This window comes from Rhea americana, unplaced genomic scaffold, assembly GCF_003343005.1.
Source record: "Rhea americana isolate MKP2758 unplaced genomic scaffold, rheAme1 scaffold_36, whole genome shotgun sequence".
Taxonomy (NCBI): Eukaryota; Metazoa; Chordata; class Aves; order Rheiformes; family Rheidae; genus Rhea; species Rhea americana.
The window spans coordinates 291,978-310,159 of record NW_028186490.1 but is presented as its reverse complement, the minus strand read 5'-3'; the positions used below and the strand labels follow the sequence as shown (position 1 = coordinate 310,159).

The following is an 18,182-nucleotide window of genomic DNA, read 5'->3' as shown; positions in this document are numbered from 1 at the left end:
GTCATCCTACTGCTTTCATTAAGAGGAAGCTCAGGTCAAGACCTCAGAATACAACATCCCCACACTTTCAGAGTAGGTAGAAGAAAAATAGATCTGAAAGTGCATCCCAAAGGTAATCCAGCTCTTACAGGCTGAGAAAGATTCCAGAGCCAAATAATCCATAGGTCTCAGAAACCTCATGTAGATTTTCTTGATTGTCATTTGACACCTGGAGCCAAAGTTAGGTCTGTTCTACAATTGACTCCAGTCTGCACTTTATGTCCTAGTACCCAACTCACTTTTGGAGATGTACAGCTCATTGTCTGGCTGTGGAGAGCTGGATTCAGGTCTCGGAACAGGAACTGGAGGTCTGCTAGCCATTTCCTGTGAAATGGTATTTTTTTCCACTGTATAGTAGAGATCTCCCTCAGCACACTGCTGGTATGCTCCTTCCTCTGAATCTGGCACATCAGTGTTACTGCCTACAAACAAGTAAAGTTTGTAAGAAACACAAACCAACTACATTCCTCCACTCTGCACCCAGATGCACTGTGTACCATATTGTTACCAAGCTGGCCATTTCACAGGCAAAAACTTCCATTTTTGCAGTGAGTTAAAGTACCAATGCCCTTGAAGATAGGACTTTAAAAAGTCATTAACATCTAGTAGCACATAAATGTTTGCTGCTAAGTCTGTACCATCTGTTTTGGTGAAGAAGCTATATTGGAAAAAGAAATCTCTTAATGTTTTTTTAAGAACACCAGGAATACCCTAAATTCAAGTTAATTAGCGTAACACAGCAGCTAACAAACCAAACAGAGCACTAGTTTCCAAAAACTACTTGAAGCAAGTAAGGAACTCTACAAGGAATTACTCCTTTGTCTGAAAAAAGCAACAGCCACCAGCTGACAGTATATTTAATCTCAGACCAACGTGTCTCGGGGAGAGCCAGATGAGTGCCTTTGCACTTACAAGGCCCAGCTATGCTTATACCACCTTATCATCTCTGTTCTTCTGTCTTCTCCTAACATGCCTGCAAAATCACAAAGACTAGTTTTCTTCTGCCTGCATGCTGGTAAACGACTGACTCAAGGTCACAGAAAGAAGTTAGAGCCCCTGAACTAACTGCTAACTAACTCATTACTAGTTTGTGCTGCTCCACTTTCCCCTCAGGCCCTGCCCATGAGGAGGGCCTGCCTCAGAATCAAGACACCAGAATTACATCCCACTGCAAAGATAGTGACAAAGACAGCCAGCCATTCCTGAGTAGGTATCAGTTGTGCACTTTCACTTGCTAGTTAGCAGGGACTGGAATGAAAATTCACTCTTCATCCTTGGTTAGAAAGTAACTGCATTTGTGAGATCACCTCACAAGCTTCACAGGCTACTTCCGTTGTGCCAGGTCCGAATTCCCAAATGGAAGGCTGTTCATATCAAACAATGTGGGCTGGCTCCTATCCTTACAGATCAAGGAGAAATCTCAAGTTGTATTTAATTAACTGTGCTGTTTCCCTCATGTTTCCAAGTAGGTCTCACCTTCTAAAAATTTCCGGAGCATGGAGTCTTTTGCGGTTAGAGAAACTTCATCTCCGTCAATTGGAGTATCCGGTTTGGACTGAAGCATCTCTACATCTAGGGAAAAAAGAAATCAGGAAGATGAATCTCTTGATTATGCTCTTATACACGTGGAAGCCTAATAAAACCAGATGGTGTGATATTTCTGACTGGACTTTTGGTTTACAGTGAGAATCAAAACAGAAGCCATGCAACTGACTGCACGTATGCCTCAGAAAAGACTCATGAGTTGCTAAATTCAGTCTACCCCACACAAATCTTTGCCAGCTGTCTGATGATCACACTTGAGGGAGACAGACATGATTAGCATTGCTTAGGGAGAAGCTCAGACACAGAGTATCAGTTATTGCTCTGAGATGGCCAAGTGAGTCTTTTGGCCTCTGCATAGGGTTCCTGAGAGGCCAAACTGGATGGAAATTTTGTGGATTGGCATAACAAGACATTAAGAGCAATTTGCCCATGATGCAGAAGTTGTCATTTTTTTTCTTTATAGGATAAAATTCAAAACAGTTGGATGTGTTAATTAGACTAGAAGGTGTTTAGAGTGATGAAGGATAATTTAGTATTGATTAAGGAACAACAATAAGCAATAAGGTACCTCATGAAATCACTGCTTGACCCAAAGGATTCTTATTAAAAATATAAAGCATTATAAAGCAATTGTTGAGGCATACTATAAGAGATCTGCTAATATGTAAATTGGATGGTTTGGGTTACTTCAGAGAATATTTAACAAATAGCTCTCTATAAATTTCTGAGACTTATTTTTTTAATATCTGTTTATCTGCTGCCCTTTTCTTTCTCTCCCTGCAAAGCTGAAGAGCATGGAAGTAAAAAAAAAGGGGGATAGCAATATGTTAGCAAGATTTTGACTTATTAGAATGGGGTTTTTTAAAGAGTAATTGTCAAAGAACCCACTGAAGGTCATGTGAATGCACCCAAGCTAGCTCTCAGACGTACACCTCCAACAGAGCCACAGCAATACTGCATACTGTATGGCTTAACCACTCCAGCAGCTTCATCACATTACAGCCCACGGCAAGTTACCCGCTGCTGCAGCCAATTTGCTCACCACCAACCTAATTGGAAGTTCACTTGGGTATCACAGCACTACAGGGAAGCAGAGATTTGCTTCGGGACTATCTTTCTGCAGAGTGATTTTTCCACTTTATGGCAAATAGTATTATTATTTTTAACATAGCTTTTAGAAATGAGCCCTGAGCAATTACAGACCCTCCACAAAACCACTACTTTAGGGATTTGGGGGCAGAACAGAATGTGAAAGTTCCTTTCATTCCCATTTTTTGATGTGCTCCACAAGATTACTAAACCAGCAGAGCAACAGGATGCTAAAGAGTTTGTTATCTGTCACACAGTCAGTGTAGTTAAATTTTTCATTCAATTAATTTTCCTTAGTAGACATGATTGCCACCTTACTGCCCTCTGAGACATGGGTCTGTTCTGCATACAGATTAGACTTAATATCTCATCTATATACCAAATTTGAAGAAACAATCTGGATTTCTTCAGTGACACCTTCCGTTCAACTAGCTGCAAAAACAGGATATTGAGACAGAATTGACAAGGGGAAGGTACGCAAAGTCTGGATATCACAACCAGGTTCCCAGATTTTCTTGAAACTACTGGGGAAAACTGTTCCAAAGGGCTAGCAGGGAGAAGGGTAAGTACAGAGTTTCTAGGTGTCATTCTGCACAGGATTTAGTAACTTTGAAGAAATGTCTTAAGAGACTTGTAGTTTCCCTTTGCAAGGTTTAAGGTTTCAGAAAGGACCAGCTTGCAAAGAGATCTACAGAAGTTATGACCTACTGACCGTTCACTAGAGTTAAAATACGTATGTTTGGGGAGCTTTTAGAAAGTAACAACACTCTTCTTTAAACACTCATAAACACTGACTGCCAGGTATTCCTGCACATGATGAAAGCTACCTCTTTAGAGATCAGTTCTTCATTATGTAAGACAAAGGCCTCAATGTATTGCTGTAAATCACATCCCAGAACTTTAAAAGAAGTTACATTTTTGTGCACAATTCCTTCATTTTGCTCAAAGAAAACAAGGAGGCTGCTGTTTCTTCCATTAACTATGTTAAAAAGAAAAAAAAGCACAACCTACTCTTTAGGTATTAGAGGTTCTCTAACAGATTTAAGATTTTGTGATCTGCAAACCACCAGACAGCAGACTTGACTCAGCTGAAACTCTCTAGAATAAAGGATATCTGCATGGAACTTGCACTCTCTAGGTCCGAGTGTCCACACAGTTGGTATCTCAGAAACAGTGCTAAAAGTCAGGCTTTCTTCCACCCATCCTTTGCTATTGCCCATGTCTGATCTTGGATAGAGGAAACACAACTTGTCTGTTTCCAAAGTAAAATCGCATAATACCTCCCAAGATGACTTTAAGGCTGAAGTCTCATAAATGTATTGAAGTCAAGAAAGAACATTCTTTTTTCTCCAACTGAAGAGGAGAAAGAGAATTCAAAAGGGGCTTTATAATTTCAGTCAGAAGAACTGTGATTAGAAAATGATAGTGTAAACCTGAGAAATACTGACGAGGAAAGAAACGCATTTTTCTTCTCTGAAAGAGGAGAAAATGCTGAGATTGAAACATGACCTGTATCCAAAAACACAGGATTCTTATCAGTGCCTTCTACTACACTTTTGCTTTGGTGACAACAAAAAGTAGGAAAAGGACTGGATGAAAAAGTAAATCTGGGATTAGGAATTAGGATTAAGGAAAAGATCACAACAGCAACAGTGATGCTGTCTGCAGAATTTGGGCAGGTCTGAAAGTGTAAGAGGTGATGCCATTCCCTGCTGTCTACAGGGCTCCATTCTCTGTTGCTGCTCAGGTACTTCAGACTCTTCTCTGCATACATGTATGTACATACACATATGCACACACACCACGCTTCGTTCCTTGACCACCAGCTCAGCAGTTTAACCTTCACAGATCAAAAAGGTTTCTAGCACTTTTCAGGAGTCCTTGCCATCTAAGCCTCTCCTGCATGCAGCTCTAGCCCACCCATAATGCTCTGTTTTGCAAAAATCACTAGGAGGTGCTGGTTAGAGAAGAGCAGAAAAAGCAAAGCACTTCATCTGATGCTATAGTTCATACTACCAGACTGGTATGACAGAAATAACTCTCCCATCACGCTATTCAGCTGCTGTTTGTTACAGTGTGCGAGTGACTCAGTTAAATGAAATTTACCTTCAGCCTGCACCAACCTAGAGCAAATTCCATAAGTTCTTTGGAAAATTGTGTTTGACTTTAAAGATACTTGAAAAGTGTAATAAAAGGGAAGTGCTCTTCTGGAGTGGGGAACAATTACAGTTAATGATAAGAAATTAAATAAATAATTCAACTTCATCATTAGAAACAGCAAACACACTAACAGCAGGTGGTAGTAAATTTGCTCTGATTTGCCTAGAGGAAGTGCTTTATGACCTGTACTGCTGGGGGCATTAAGACCTGCCTGGGAAAGAGCTCTCCCTTCCAGTAGAGGGAGAGGCAGCATTTCTAGATTAACAAAATCTTCTCTTACATGGACAATTAGCAACTTACTACAGCTGTGTGCAACTGTCATACTGCATCAGTTTATATAATACTGGCCCTTGTACAGCTTCTCCACTTTCCCTATAAAAGTTTCCCCAAGACCAAATGTAGACAAAAAACATGCATAAAAGTGCATCAGAAAACAGACGAAGAATGAGGAATGCAAAAACAAGCATAGCGCTCATGTAACTAAATATTTGATACTTCTTTTAATTGATTGCAGTGGTTCCAATCTTGCGTTACCTTGTTCCCAGACCAATTGCTGCCAGACAAACTGACTCTTTGGTGCCCAACCTTCCTTTAATCAGATCTCTGAAAACCTGTGGTGGAAGCACATTCTGACTGCAAAAAATGGGCACCCTGCCAGTATGGCTACACTTAAAATAACCAGGTATTACCCTTAACACCACAGCCGTAACCACTCACATAAGGACTACTCTGACTTGGAAAGTACCTCAGCAGGAGTTGTTGATGATTTCCTAGGGAGCTTTTCATCCCCCAAGAGTTTTAAAAGTTGGTACAAAAGCTTGAACTCTTTATTTGTGCAGTCCTAACACAGCCAGCACTCCCATGAAGAGGGCTTGTCCTTACACTGCTATCTTCAGTATTAAAAAAGTACCTTCACTTTGAGAGAACCAATTTTTGTGAAGCCTTGTGCCAATTTAACTTTACCTGTTACAATATAGATAGATTTTAAGCACTGTCCAGACAAGTCACATGTGTTCTTCAGACAAACAGTAACAGATTAGGTAAGAAATAGAGATTTTCAGTAAAAGCCTCTTGGATGGAAGGTGATAGATGTGTGTGCACAGGAGCAAGAGACAAAGGGAACTCTAGAATAAGGAGAGAACATACTCACATTCCTTGCTTTACAGATAAGCCATATAAAGTGTCTATCTAATAAGGAAAACACACATTTTAAAACAGACTCATTCAGCTCTGCTTTTGAACAAAGGAATCAAAAATATCTTCATTAGGGTCAGTTTGGGTTTTTACCTTTCCAGTCTTACTAGGCCTGAAGAACCTGCAGTGCCTTTGCACAACGCAAGAACTGTCTGATGCTGATCCCAGAGACCTCTGCCACCCCACTGAAGTGGCTGCACTTGCAGAAGGCATCCCTAAAGAGCAGAGGCCTACAGGACCTTCAGTACTGGGGAGGCTGGAGGACAGCAGGCTGACTCAGGCTGCAGATGCACAACCTTTCCCATCACCAGGCAACCATTCCCACAGCCACTCATCTCCACACCCCATCAGCCAAGCAGCCTGTTTCACTCGCTCCATTCAAAATGCAGGCTGAACTTCTTCCTGAGTTCTCTCAGTCAGAATAAGTCAGAGTAGGAAAACATGTCTACTTAAACGCTTAACACAGCTTGTTTGACTGAAACGGGCAAAGGGACACGCACACAAGCATCTAAGGCAGTAGACTGAGGGAGGTGGTGATCTTCAACAGGGAAGAAAAAACAAGCATCTCAGAGCAATTAGCTCTTCCACTAACAGTTTGCAGGAGTGCTTTTTTTTTTTTTTCTTTTTCTTTTCTTTCTTTTTTGTTTCTTTTTTCTTTTTTTTTCTTTTTGGACAGTGAGCAATTCTGACCTAAATTTGAACCAATATGATGCTTTGATAATATTTTCAGAGCAGCTTTCCGGAGTTCAGTTCAGAAGTAGTAAGTTATGGGGAGCTTGATTTGCATCCATGAAAGACAGGAATATGCCCAGCATGATTTCTGGGATATCCAGACATTTCAGGAGTGGAAAAAAAACAAGTTGAGATTAGTGATTTTAAGCATGATTTTCCCTCTCCCCAGTCTTAGTCAACCAATCTCATTCAGAGGTTCACTCACTGACCCAAGGCAGAGCTTCCAAACATCTAGAAACCCCTACCCCCATTATAGGGGACAACAGTAGCTTTGTTCCTTAGAAGTCCAACTGGCCTTAATGCTTATTCTACCTTCAAATGAAGAATAATCCTGGTTTTGATCGCAACAAAAAACTTCACAGAAAAGGGCTTATGATTTCAGGCACAGAACTGACAACAAAGGCTCCTGGACTTCACAAGCAGAAGTGTGTTTTATAGTGGTATTTAATCAAAATTGGGGAAAAAACAGCCCAGGACAGACATAGTCTATAAGCAAAAGCTTTTCAGTATGAAAACTTTTCTCCTGAGGCAGCATACTTAAAACTGCAGAAACACTAGAAACCCTATGCAGGTATTAAATTATAATAAAGCTAGGTTCTGCGCTCATCCAGGAAACCATAAAATACACCTGTGGGATGAAGCCAGACCAAGTAGGCAGATAAATACGAACAGCAAATTTGCAATTGCTTAACATAGGTACTTAACTTCACAGTCAGCCTCCCAGAATATTAATGTGATAGACAAAAAAGTTAAACACCTGCATGTTTACCAGAACTAGCTCTACATTATTAGCAATAAGCAAGGAGAATTAGAATAACGATTTTTCAGTTTTAATCTGTTTGGTACACACACTTCCAGATCTCTCTTTTTTTCTTAAGCTACTGAGGTAAAAGTTCAGCTCTTGTTTCTGTTTGAATTTCCATGCTGTTAGTAAAATCATGTCTTGCATAGAGTTCTCTTCCACTAATTTCTATTATTCAATGTTCATCCTCATATTTTAGACCAGTGTCAATTATGAATTAGCATTAATGCACTGGAAAATATTATTTTAAATGTACAACTGCTTTTGCATTTAAAAACAACAGAAATGCTGACCTCCCTGCTATTCAACTGAGACAGTATAACACATACAGGAGCTTTCACTCTATTGTAGCAGATGTAAAACACAACTGAGGCACTCTAGCCCCACTGATTGTAATCAGCCATGTTTCTGGAAGAAGGGCATTCATAAATTAGTACCTACAAATTTTAAAGTAAAATTACAACTGCACAGAAAGCACAGAAATCTAGATTGAGGCTTTCACTGAACTGTGTTTACAGACTTCCTTTTTAAATATATACAGTGTTCCAACAAAAGCAGTAGCTTGGAAGAAGGCAGCTAAACAGATTTGTGGAATTATGACAGAACATTCTGCATCACTAATGTGATTACAGCATTACAGCTTCCAAATCTAACCCTATCCCAAACCTCAGTTGCCTTCATCCTCTGTCAGACTTTTTCACTTCTGCTCAGAATCTGGAAATAACAAATGCTCATCTGGTCACCATATGAAGTGCCCGAACTCCCTGGATCTCAGAAATGAGAGATAGGGCACATTCTAGAAGATTCAGTCTCTTCCAAATGCTACCTCACTTGCTCAGAGTTGAGAGAGTCCTCAAAATAATGAGAAAACAGCTCTTGACCTTGAACCCTGACAATTATAAAAATCCTTAGAGCACTTCCAGGTATCTCTTGGGAACAGACTTCTGGTCCTCCTCCTTCATATCGTAGTGTACAGCCTGTATCTGCAACAAGCAGCCACCCTCTTTTCAAAGTCTCAACCTAGGAACAAGTTTAATAATCCACTTGCACCCCCCTGTCCTTCCCACACACCAAATACATCGTTATATCTTCTGGCATTCACAGTACTCCAAAAAACATCAGTTTCTATTCCTGTCTTCACAGGATGTAGCTTCACCTTTCATTAGGCAGACAAGCCTCTTCCCTCTATTAATAAATTCTTAAGGACATCTGAGTACCACAGAAGCACTTTAGTGAATACAGGTAATTAGTCTGGGCATATCAACCATCCAGCCAGTGGTATTTGGTCACTTTTCAGGGGAGTACCCATGAGGAACTTTGTTTGCCTTTGATTGCCAAGCTGCATGCCACCATCTTGTTTCACAGCTTTTCTTACCATGGCCAGTGGTATAGCTCTGCCAGCAGCTGCACCATCACAGGCAGGGTCCCTGTCACATAGCAGTGTTGTGGTTCAGGCCATCTCTGAGCAAAGCCAAACTGTACAGTAGTTTCTCCTAATCCTTCTAAATTCAATCAAAGGCACCACTATTAGTAAAGGCATTAAGTTTCACAAAAGCTGGGGGATGCTTCCATGGCTTCTCCTCCACCTGCACATCAGTTTGGAGTGCACTGGTTTTGCTTAGGATGACCATGTCTGACAGCATAAGGTGTGTCCGTTTCACACCGGACATGGTCTGTTACTAGGAATGTGGGTTACTAAGCTTTGGCACAAGTTATGGTAAAGCTAAGGTAACTCAGTCTTCTATTAGAAAACATGAGAACTGAACCATAGCTTCATTGGAGCAAGAGCAGAAATGCTATAACTAGCCCTTACTCTAAAACTCAACAAAGGCTCTGCTATGTGCATGAGACAGTGCAGCTAAGGCCTCTAAGTCTAGCATATCGCAAAGATTATACGTACAAAGGTCTTCTGAGGCACCAGGGACAAAGCCAGCCATGGATTCATAGAGCTCTTCATCAGAACCAGGATTCAGGGAACATTTCATCAACAAGTCAGTGGACAGATGAGCCATGGACTCATAAACAGACTCATCCTCCTCCCCTTGCATCAACTCTTCCTTAATGTGACTCTTCAGCATATCTGCAGTTTCCTGGAGAGAAAAGAGTGCAAGAAAAAATGTTCATGTTTCCTTCACATAAAGGATCCAGAGAACCCAAGAAAAGCCAGAAACTTCTCTCTTCCATCACTGATGGAAAAAATCTTCCAAAAGCAGCCAGTTCCCAAAGACTATGGCTTTTCAAATAATTTAAATCACTATTACATCTGTCTGGGCACAGCCTTCAGGATCTATGTTGAAGTAATGGATAACGAGACTTCGTGACCACAGCACAGGTAACCTGGTGCTTCTACCAGTACCAGAGTCTGAATAAGAACCACTTTGACTCTTACCACAGGGATCCACAATGCAAAACAAGTGGGGGAAGAGCAGTCAGCCTCAGATACAAGATGGTCTTTGAGAAACAAGACATCATACGCTACCTCCCTCATTTCACCTGCATGGTGATTGTTTACACAGCAAGTGCTAGGGCTTGCAGGCTGGGAAAAAATCCAGATTCCCATAGTCAATGCAATATTAATAATCAGTATTGCTACAATATTAACAACCATGGCAAAATCCCCAGATTTATCTTGGGATGATGAAACAAGGAGTTGCCAACACATTCCGAGTGACCATTACTGCCTCCCCCCTGGCCTCAAATTTGTTTCTTGCCTGCTACCTGCAAGCTCTGGAACACAAGCAAAGCTCATTCTGAACATATGAAGCTTTGAGAGGCTATTTCTGGGAGAGTGTAGTTCATCATAATGAGAAAGCTTGCCACATGCAGAGCACTTACAAGAAAGCAAAGTTTTAGCTTTGCTCTGGATTCAGTTTCAGTTTCTTGGCACATAACACCGATAGTGGAAGTACACAGACCCCCTTCACTGTAAGTCTGACAGGAAACCTCACAGCAGGCAGCTGTTCTCATTATGCAGGCATCTCTTGATTTGCAGGATAGTAGAGCTCTTTCTCATACATTTGCCACATTAGAGAGGTGCTAGTCTTCAAAGTCACACAGGAAAGTAAACTAAAAATCTTCACTCTTCCCCAAGCTCCAACTATGCCACGAGCACAGCCATCTTAGCTGGCTGCAGTACATCAAGATATTCCTTTCCATCCACACCTCTCACCTCACGGGCTTTCATCCACAGGGCATCTGTGTGATGTTTTCACATATGCTGTGATATTTTCACACATGCTTCCCTCCACAGTCAAAATGGGTCAGCATTTGACATGCCGTGCTTTAGGGAGGTGCAGGTGAACTTATCTCAGACAGAAAATGGGGTAAGATGGTTTACTGGGATTTCCGGATACCCATGCTAGTATTTCCACTAAATACACTGTGCTTCCAGTCGCTACCCTGCAGTAGATACATCATTTGTATGCTCTAGCACTAAGCTGCACAGAGAGCTTGATGGTTAGCAAGCAGGATCTACTCTTAACACACCTCTACCATAGTATCAGTGGAGAGGAGAGCACAGGAGAAGCTCAGCACAGCCATGAGAGACTGGCAAGATCTCCTAAGCATCTCACACTTCCCCCAACAAAAAGATTTTTATCACGCTGACGATTTAGAGTTTTTAAGAAATCCTGATCTCAGAACAGGGAATGACCTGTATTTAGGTTTGATATATCGCCCCAAATTCATCCTTGTGTCAAAAAGCAAGCCCGGAACATCTAAGAACTATGTCTCCAATAGGCATGGACACATGGAAAAGCCTAAATACTAATGCAATAGGGTGCCAGCCACACTAAAGCTGGCAGATCTATCACCCATCATTCAGACAATGTTAGAATGTCTGTTAGAAACAGTTATACAAAATTTTCCACTAAAAATAAAGGCAAATAAAATCTGCTCAAGAATCATGTGATCTGAGCAGAGAAACTGCTCATTACTGTGAAGTGTGTAGGCTGAAAACAAGTCAAGTGGAAAAGGAAGGTTAGACCCCCCCCAACACACCTAACAACCAAATACAGACAACTGCCTGATGCAGCTGGTCCACTTTGTAATCTGGAAGAAGCCAAAGGGCTGATTTCTAAGCTGGCTCAAAGATAACAGAATTGTGAATTGAGCCTCACACAGAGAAAGCAAGTAAGGATGGACCGTCACCCGAACACAAGAAGAACTGCACTTCAAGTGGAACAGGCAGACGACATAGATAGATTGTAAAAGAGCTAATAATCAATCTATACTGTACTATCACTAATCAAAGAGCATCTGGGGCTGCACCTACCCAACCACACCCCATTTTCCTATACTACTCCCTAAAGCAAGTGGGACGAATGCACTGTATTTTTGCCTAGATCGGGGGTTAGAAAAGCCTCACACCAGGTACCATATCCCTGCAGAAACATCATTAGATGGGTGGGTCATAAGCAAATCAAGCACGGCAGGCTTCCTTCTTTTTTGCTCTCTCCAGACACCCTAAGAACTTCCCTGGCTTCAGAGATGAATCCAACTCTCCAGCATGGAAGCTTTCATAGTGGCTGGACATTGCTTTCTACATCTTTCTATACCTTACCACACCACACTGTGCCCTTTGCTACCCCAGTATTCCTGCTCCCACAGCACTTTAAATGCCAAGTTTGATGCCGCTACCCACACAGCAGCACGGAAGGACCACTGCTCCCTCTTACCACATATTCATCAATGAACTGGCGGAGGTCTTTAAAGCCATGCTTTTCTGCTATGGTGTTCGGATAGTGGCCGTATTTGTTGGCTACACTGTAGGCCTGCAGTGCTCCGGGGCATGTAAGCAGCAGGGCGGTGAGGTTCTTCAGCCCGTATCTTGCAGAAAAGTGAAGCAGTGTCGGCAACTCTTCATCCCTCTGATCTGTGAGAACAAAGGTCCTTTAAAAAGCTAAGCTTCTCTCTAGCAGGAACAGAGCCAGTAGGCGAGAAATAGACTTCCTAGCAAAGACACAGACCAAAGCAGGTACGAAAGCCCTGAAAAGTATATATATCATTTCAAAATGGACATAGCTCTGCATGAATAAACTATCAGAGTTAACTAGTGCATCTCCAAGTTTGAGTCCTACGACCTTTAGTGGGAATTTTGCACTGTAATAGCTGAAGATATGTAGAATCACAAGATTGGAAGGACCTCCCCTAAATCATCATTCCAGCAGGAACCAGCTCATGTAAGACATGCATGTCATAGTGCCACACTCATCCAGCTAGTAAGTGCCCATTCTGCACATTAGTGCAGAGTCATAGAGTTGGGGAGAAATGCCACATATGACTGGGAGGAGGACAAGGGAGAAGATACTGGATACATTTGGGGGCATCTTCTTTTCATTTTGGTTGTTTGAAGCTATCCATGTGGCTCTATCTGTCACACTGCAAGACATGAAACTGAAGCATGTACTAAAAAGAGTTACCCAAAACCAAAGAGCAGTCCCTTTTCTGTAGGCATCATCAGAATTTTAGCTTCCTGGCTAAGACCCAACATTTCAAGATAGCTTGTGTATGTACTATGCATTGCAGTGTTAAGGAGCTCCAAGACATCTTCAAGGAACACAACTGTTGCAGATGATGTTTATAAAAAAAAAAAAAAAAACGCCAGCACCATCACCAACAAAAAACCTTTCAACTTACTTGTTGTCATATCTTCTTCTTCCAGCTGGTTGATTCCAAACAGGTGTAAGCCACTGGCAGGAATGTTCTTCTTCAGTGACTCAGTCAGCAGTTTGTCCAGTGCTTCTATGCTGTATGGCACGATTTTAAAGGCCTAGAGGTAAATGGAAAGTGATTTTATTTGGGGAAATTTGAAAATTCAGTTAAGTAGAGATCTATAAGGTGATTTGGAAAGGTTTATTTAACACGCATCAGAAAACACCAGACGTAAATTACAGATGGTGCCAATGTTCAGATCAAAAAAAGAACATGAACAGCTTCTTGGTCCAGAAAGAGTATCATAGATCTGAACAGATGAGATTTTATTCTCTAAAGGCAGCATGAAGAGCACAGCAAGCAAGACAGAATGCAAGGAGAAAGGTAGTCATGTAACTGGAAGGAGGGAGGACGATTACTTCCTACTTCCTCCATTAGTATCATCTCACTTCTGAAACTGTGCCAATGAAGGGTAATTCCTGCTTTAAGCAGGAACTAGTTCGGTGTGAATTACTCTTGTGTACACTTTGGGTTTGGCTTTTGGAACCGGTTCTTAATCAAAGACTGTGAAGCATGCCGATTTCCCAAGTAGAGGCACAGTCCAGTGCCTATACATGCTCTATAACTTGAACTAAAAAGGAAAGGGAGAAGAGACTCATCAGCCATGACTATGCTGGTGACTATCAGTACTCTGTAGACTTCTGTTTTGTAGCTGATCAGGGACATGCAAACAGGCAGCAAAGGCAACAGAGCTAGAGAACTTGCTCATGAAATCTTTACCCCTCCAGTAGTGTTCAGGTACTCTAAATGTTCAAAATATGCCATGACTGTCAGGACTGTCTTTAAAAAATAGGTATTAGGAATAATTTCAGCTACTTTTATTTTACTCTATTTCATTCACATAACGAGAATCTTTGCTACCTTTTCACATCTTTTCCAAAAACCCTTAGGTAGAGATTTCCAAACAACCTATTTCTTCATGTACTTCTGTTGATATCAAGTTCTGTCATTCTAATTTTTCGAGTTACACTTTTGCTAAAAGAGGATGTTGTTAGGCTACCCCCAAAATAACCTCGCATTTCTTATTTTCAGAAGAGCTATCTCATAGCAGGCATTTTTGTTTATGTCCACTTGTCTGCCACCTGAAACAACTGGTTTCCAAAGCAGCTGATTGCTAGAATCATTACCTGGCACATGAACTGCACTGGGTTAGCTGCATTAGCCAACAGACTGCTGATTTCCTCCATATCAGTATGATAGACGATGCTTGTTTCTCCCACCATCAAGTCCCCTGAATATATCTGCATAGGCACCGTCCCAGAGGTTAAATCTTCAAAAAGAAAGAGAAGAAATCACCATTAAGAATAAACAATGGCAATGAGTCTGCATCAAGTGACCTGAGGATAGGAGAGGTGTGGAGATGCCAGCTGGATACCAGAAGAGTTTATGTTGTAAATTCACAAAAAGATATGAAAAAGAAGAGGTTGGTCAGAACACCAGGTAGGAAAGTACTTTGGAAGCACCAGAGCGATGTTAATGCACATTTCCGCTGACCTGCTGGGTCCTCTGTTAACCCTAGTCTGGCCCTCTAATGTTGACAGCACATCACCCCAAATTACAGAACCTCACAGCCTCCCTAGTTCTGGTTTTCACTGGAGCAGTCTCCAAATCATGCCATAGAATATGAGGAAGAAGGGGCAGGAACTGGAAAAGTCACTAGAAATTTTGCATCCCTCTCAGCCTTACTAGCTTCTGTGAATGAAATCAACTTAAAAGAACTCTAGTTCTGCAACTTTACCCAGGGACAGAAATTATCTCCTACATGAGCCTTGGGGGCTTCTTGATTGTATTCCCAGAGTGCACTTATGCACCTATTCTTCCTCTTTGAAACACAAGTATTTTGAATCCAACTGAAATTAATCTTTCTCTGTATATATGCCTGATTGTGACAAGTCGGGAAACCACTGAAGGAGTAACTCTGTCACATATGTACAAGTTTATTTCTCTTACTGTTAGAAACCACAGGATTAACATACTTAGCGACTTCATCAGTACAAAATTCCTAATAATAATACAAAGTGCAAGTTAGTTTCCAGGTCCATGTTTAAATTAGAGGCTTTAATTTAGAACAGATTAAGTTGAACTTTTTAATAAGGCTGAGATTACCATCCTTAAATCCATTAATCCATTAATTGACCAAAGTCAATTAAATAAAACCATCCTGGGAATCTGCTATAAATCTGTAAGACTCTTCTGAACTCTTGCCCCTGGACAAGTGAACCTAAAGCTCAGACAACCTGAACTTCTGTAAATGTAAGTATCTAGAATAACTGAACAACTCTGATTTCAAAGGCAAGCTAGGATAACCAGTTTCAGCTCTGATCTCACACAGTTCCTAAAACATTAAATATGTGCTATCATAATCAAGAAATTATTTATGGCACTTAACCTTCTCCTGGCACTCTGCCAATACTAATATGGTGGTGGTAAAAACACACAGTGCTTTACAAGCTGTAATCTGCTCTCTGAACTCCCAGTAAGACGCCTTCACATTGCCACCCTACTACTACTGAGTAATAGTAAACTAGAGACCCCAAGCAGCAATTTCTCTCAGGTTCACACCACAGAAGCATCACAGATGGGAGTATACATTCAATATTTCCTGGCCTATGATTTTCCTGTGTTACAATCCCTACATTGTACCTCTCTGTCACTTTACATGATAGGTATGTTAGGAGAGAAAGGAAGGAAAGGGAGTTAAAAAAAAATATTCTCAACCCAGCTTACTTGGAGCCTCCACAGAGATTGTGTACTCATTCTCCATCTTGGCCTGTACTCGCACAGATGATGCATTCTCTGGAGAGAATTCTACTTCGGTTTTCACTTTGCCATCTAGTTTACATCTCATGATAATATAAACTGTTGTCTGCACCTAAAAGCAAAGGCATTAGTTCACAATGTAAGAGCATTTACTTTGTTGAAGTCCTTTTTCTAAGGATTTTGTTGTCATTGCAACTACCACATAAATTATCATCAATTATTTCCGTGGTCCTGAACAGTTTTCAGAAGCTTTTTCCAGTGATGGAGTAACCAGGCAGCTGGTTTCTTGTTATAGACTTGCACTAGCATAAATGCAGACCTTAAGCTAATAAATTCTGTGACATCAGAAACTCTTTCTTGCCATTTAGTCTGAATTATATCAGCCTCTTTCCTCAAACAGCACAGCCCCATTCCAACCAGAAAAAAAGGAATGAACTTTGAATTTAAATGAACATCTTTCAGAGATGAAAGGGTTTGCAGCCGCTTCCTCAGATTATCCTTATTTTCTCTATTTGTCTTTAGCCAGGGCTTTGTTTAAAAGGCAAAAATTTCAGGCTTTAAGTAAAAGCAGAGGTTCCCAGAATCATATGATTCCTTCCGTTGATGCTTAAAGAAAAAACACCAAGAGAATTTTTAAATCCCATGAACTAGCAAAACTGATACAAATAAGGGAAAAATATCTAACATTGCCTCAGTGCACTGGAGCTTGAATCTGCCCCTACCACAATCATATGAGGAGGAAATAATGTAAAATAGCAGTCACACTTCAGTGAACCTTTGCTGAATTGCTAGCTTTGACGTTTCCTCTGACAAACAGTCCCTCCCACACTGGTGCTTTACACCTCAAAACTATACAATGAAAGTCCAAGCTACACAGATTTGAAAGTACACCACAGAGGAGGTGAAGCTAGTCATGCCATATGCTTTTCTCCTGGCATGTGGTATTACAGGTTTTCTGTCTGAGGAAATGTTACACTAAGAAACGGTGTTTTTCAGACAGGAAGCCACGATCCAAGTTCTTTGCAGGCACCTGCAGAACATGCAACAGAACTTGCTGGATTAGACTGCATCTGGTTTCTGGAGTTTATTGGTTCATTACATCACCTTGCTCCACTTTCTGCCCCTAAAGCTTACCAGATGGGGATTCAAGAGTGTGAATCTGCCTCACAATATACAATACAAGCAATGAGGTTAATGAGACTGTCAAGAAATAACACTGCAGCCTAGAAAACACTAGATAGTGCATGTCACCTAGCTATTTTCTCACCCTAAGGAAGTGAGCTCATGAATCACACACTGAAGGCAGGGGACTGTGGGTGAAGGCAGCAGAAAAGGAATTAGGGACTACTCCCCAGGCCAGTATGCTGTGCATAACGCTGTGCATTAAAGATGTCCATAAAGTGTTGCATCAGCCCACAACAAGAATGCTGTCAAGGAGTGGAGATACAGTACCCCACAACGTATGTGGTCAGGCTGCACGACTGGACGGTCCCCCACACTCTTGGATGACCCATGCTCTTCATTCATGGCAAGTCTGGAGGAGTAAACTGGGTTCTTCTCGTCTTCTGCCTCTGTATCAGTCACAGAGTCACAGCCCGAGTCTAAAATAAAGCATACAGAATCCTGTTACATCATTCTCATTTGCTGAAGATGCATGGACACATCATGCATGTCCTGAGAAACAGCCTAGAAGAGAATGGGGTAAGAGGTGGAGGGAGGGGAACTTGCAGCACTTCTCAAACTAATGCTCAGAAAAGGGGATCTAGCTGAAAAGGGGAAACTACAGAGTTTCCTTATTCATTCCCGATGGGGACTGCTGGGGGACGTTTGCAAAGACACAGAAGTGCTGGAGCAGCACCGAACACGCTTAGGCAGCACAAAGCAAGTCTTTGTTGAGATGGGCAGTCCCTTCCTCGCAGTAGACGGGAAAATTAGTATGTCAACATCTAATATAAGAATGATTGTTCAGCAACTGGAGTCATCTGGCTCCAGCTGTGCTTGGAGTGCATGGCAAGAGGATAAGCAGCAGCCTTCAGAGTCCTCCTCTCCTAAAGAAAATGAAGGAAAACTATTCTTCTTTAATTTCAGTGTTGTCCTTAGATTTCTGGGTCCTGCTTGAATTGCTTATTGTATCTCCTGAGTTCACAGT

At 41.4% G+C, this 18,182-nt stretch overlaps 1 protein-coding gene across 1 annotated transcript in view; it reads right to left on the bottom strand.

Moving 5' to 3' along the window:
* PIK3AP1 (phosphoinositide-3-kinase adaptor protein 1) overlaps positions 1–17,630 on the bottom strand; it is a 30,359-nt gene extending 12,729 nt beyond the window's left edge. Inside the window, exons 1-8 of the mRNA XM_085312192.1 lie at positions 17,486–17,630; positions 16,001–16,145; positions 14,401–14,543; positions 13,199–13,331; positions 12,238–12,434; positions 9,462–9,651; positions 1,516–1,611; positions 279–461 (exon numbers count right to left, since the gene is read on the bottom strand). Coding sequence (XP_085168318.1) covers positions 279–461; positions 1,516–1,611; positions 9,462–9,651; positions 12,238–12,434; positions 13,199–13,331; positions 14,401–14,543; positions 16,001–16,145; positions 17,486–17,560 — 1,162 coding nt within the window. The 5' untranslated portion in view covers positions 17,561–17,630. The remainder of the gene's footprint in view (positions 1–278; positions 462–1,515; positions 1,612–9,461; positions 9,652–12,237; positions 12,435–13,198; positions 13,332–14,400; positions 14,544–16,000; positions 16,146–17,485) is intronic.
* Between the last annotated feature and the right edge of the window lie 552 nt (positions 17,631–18,182).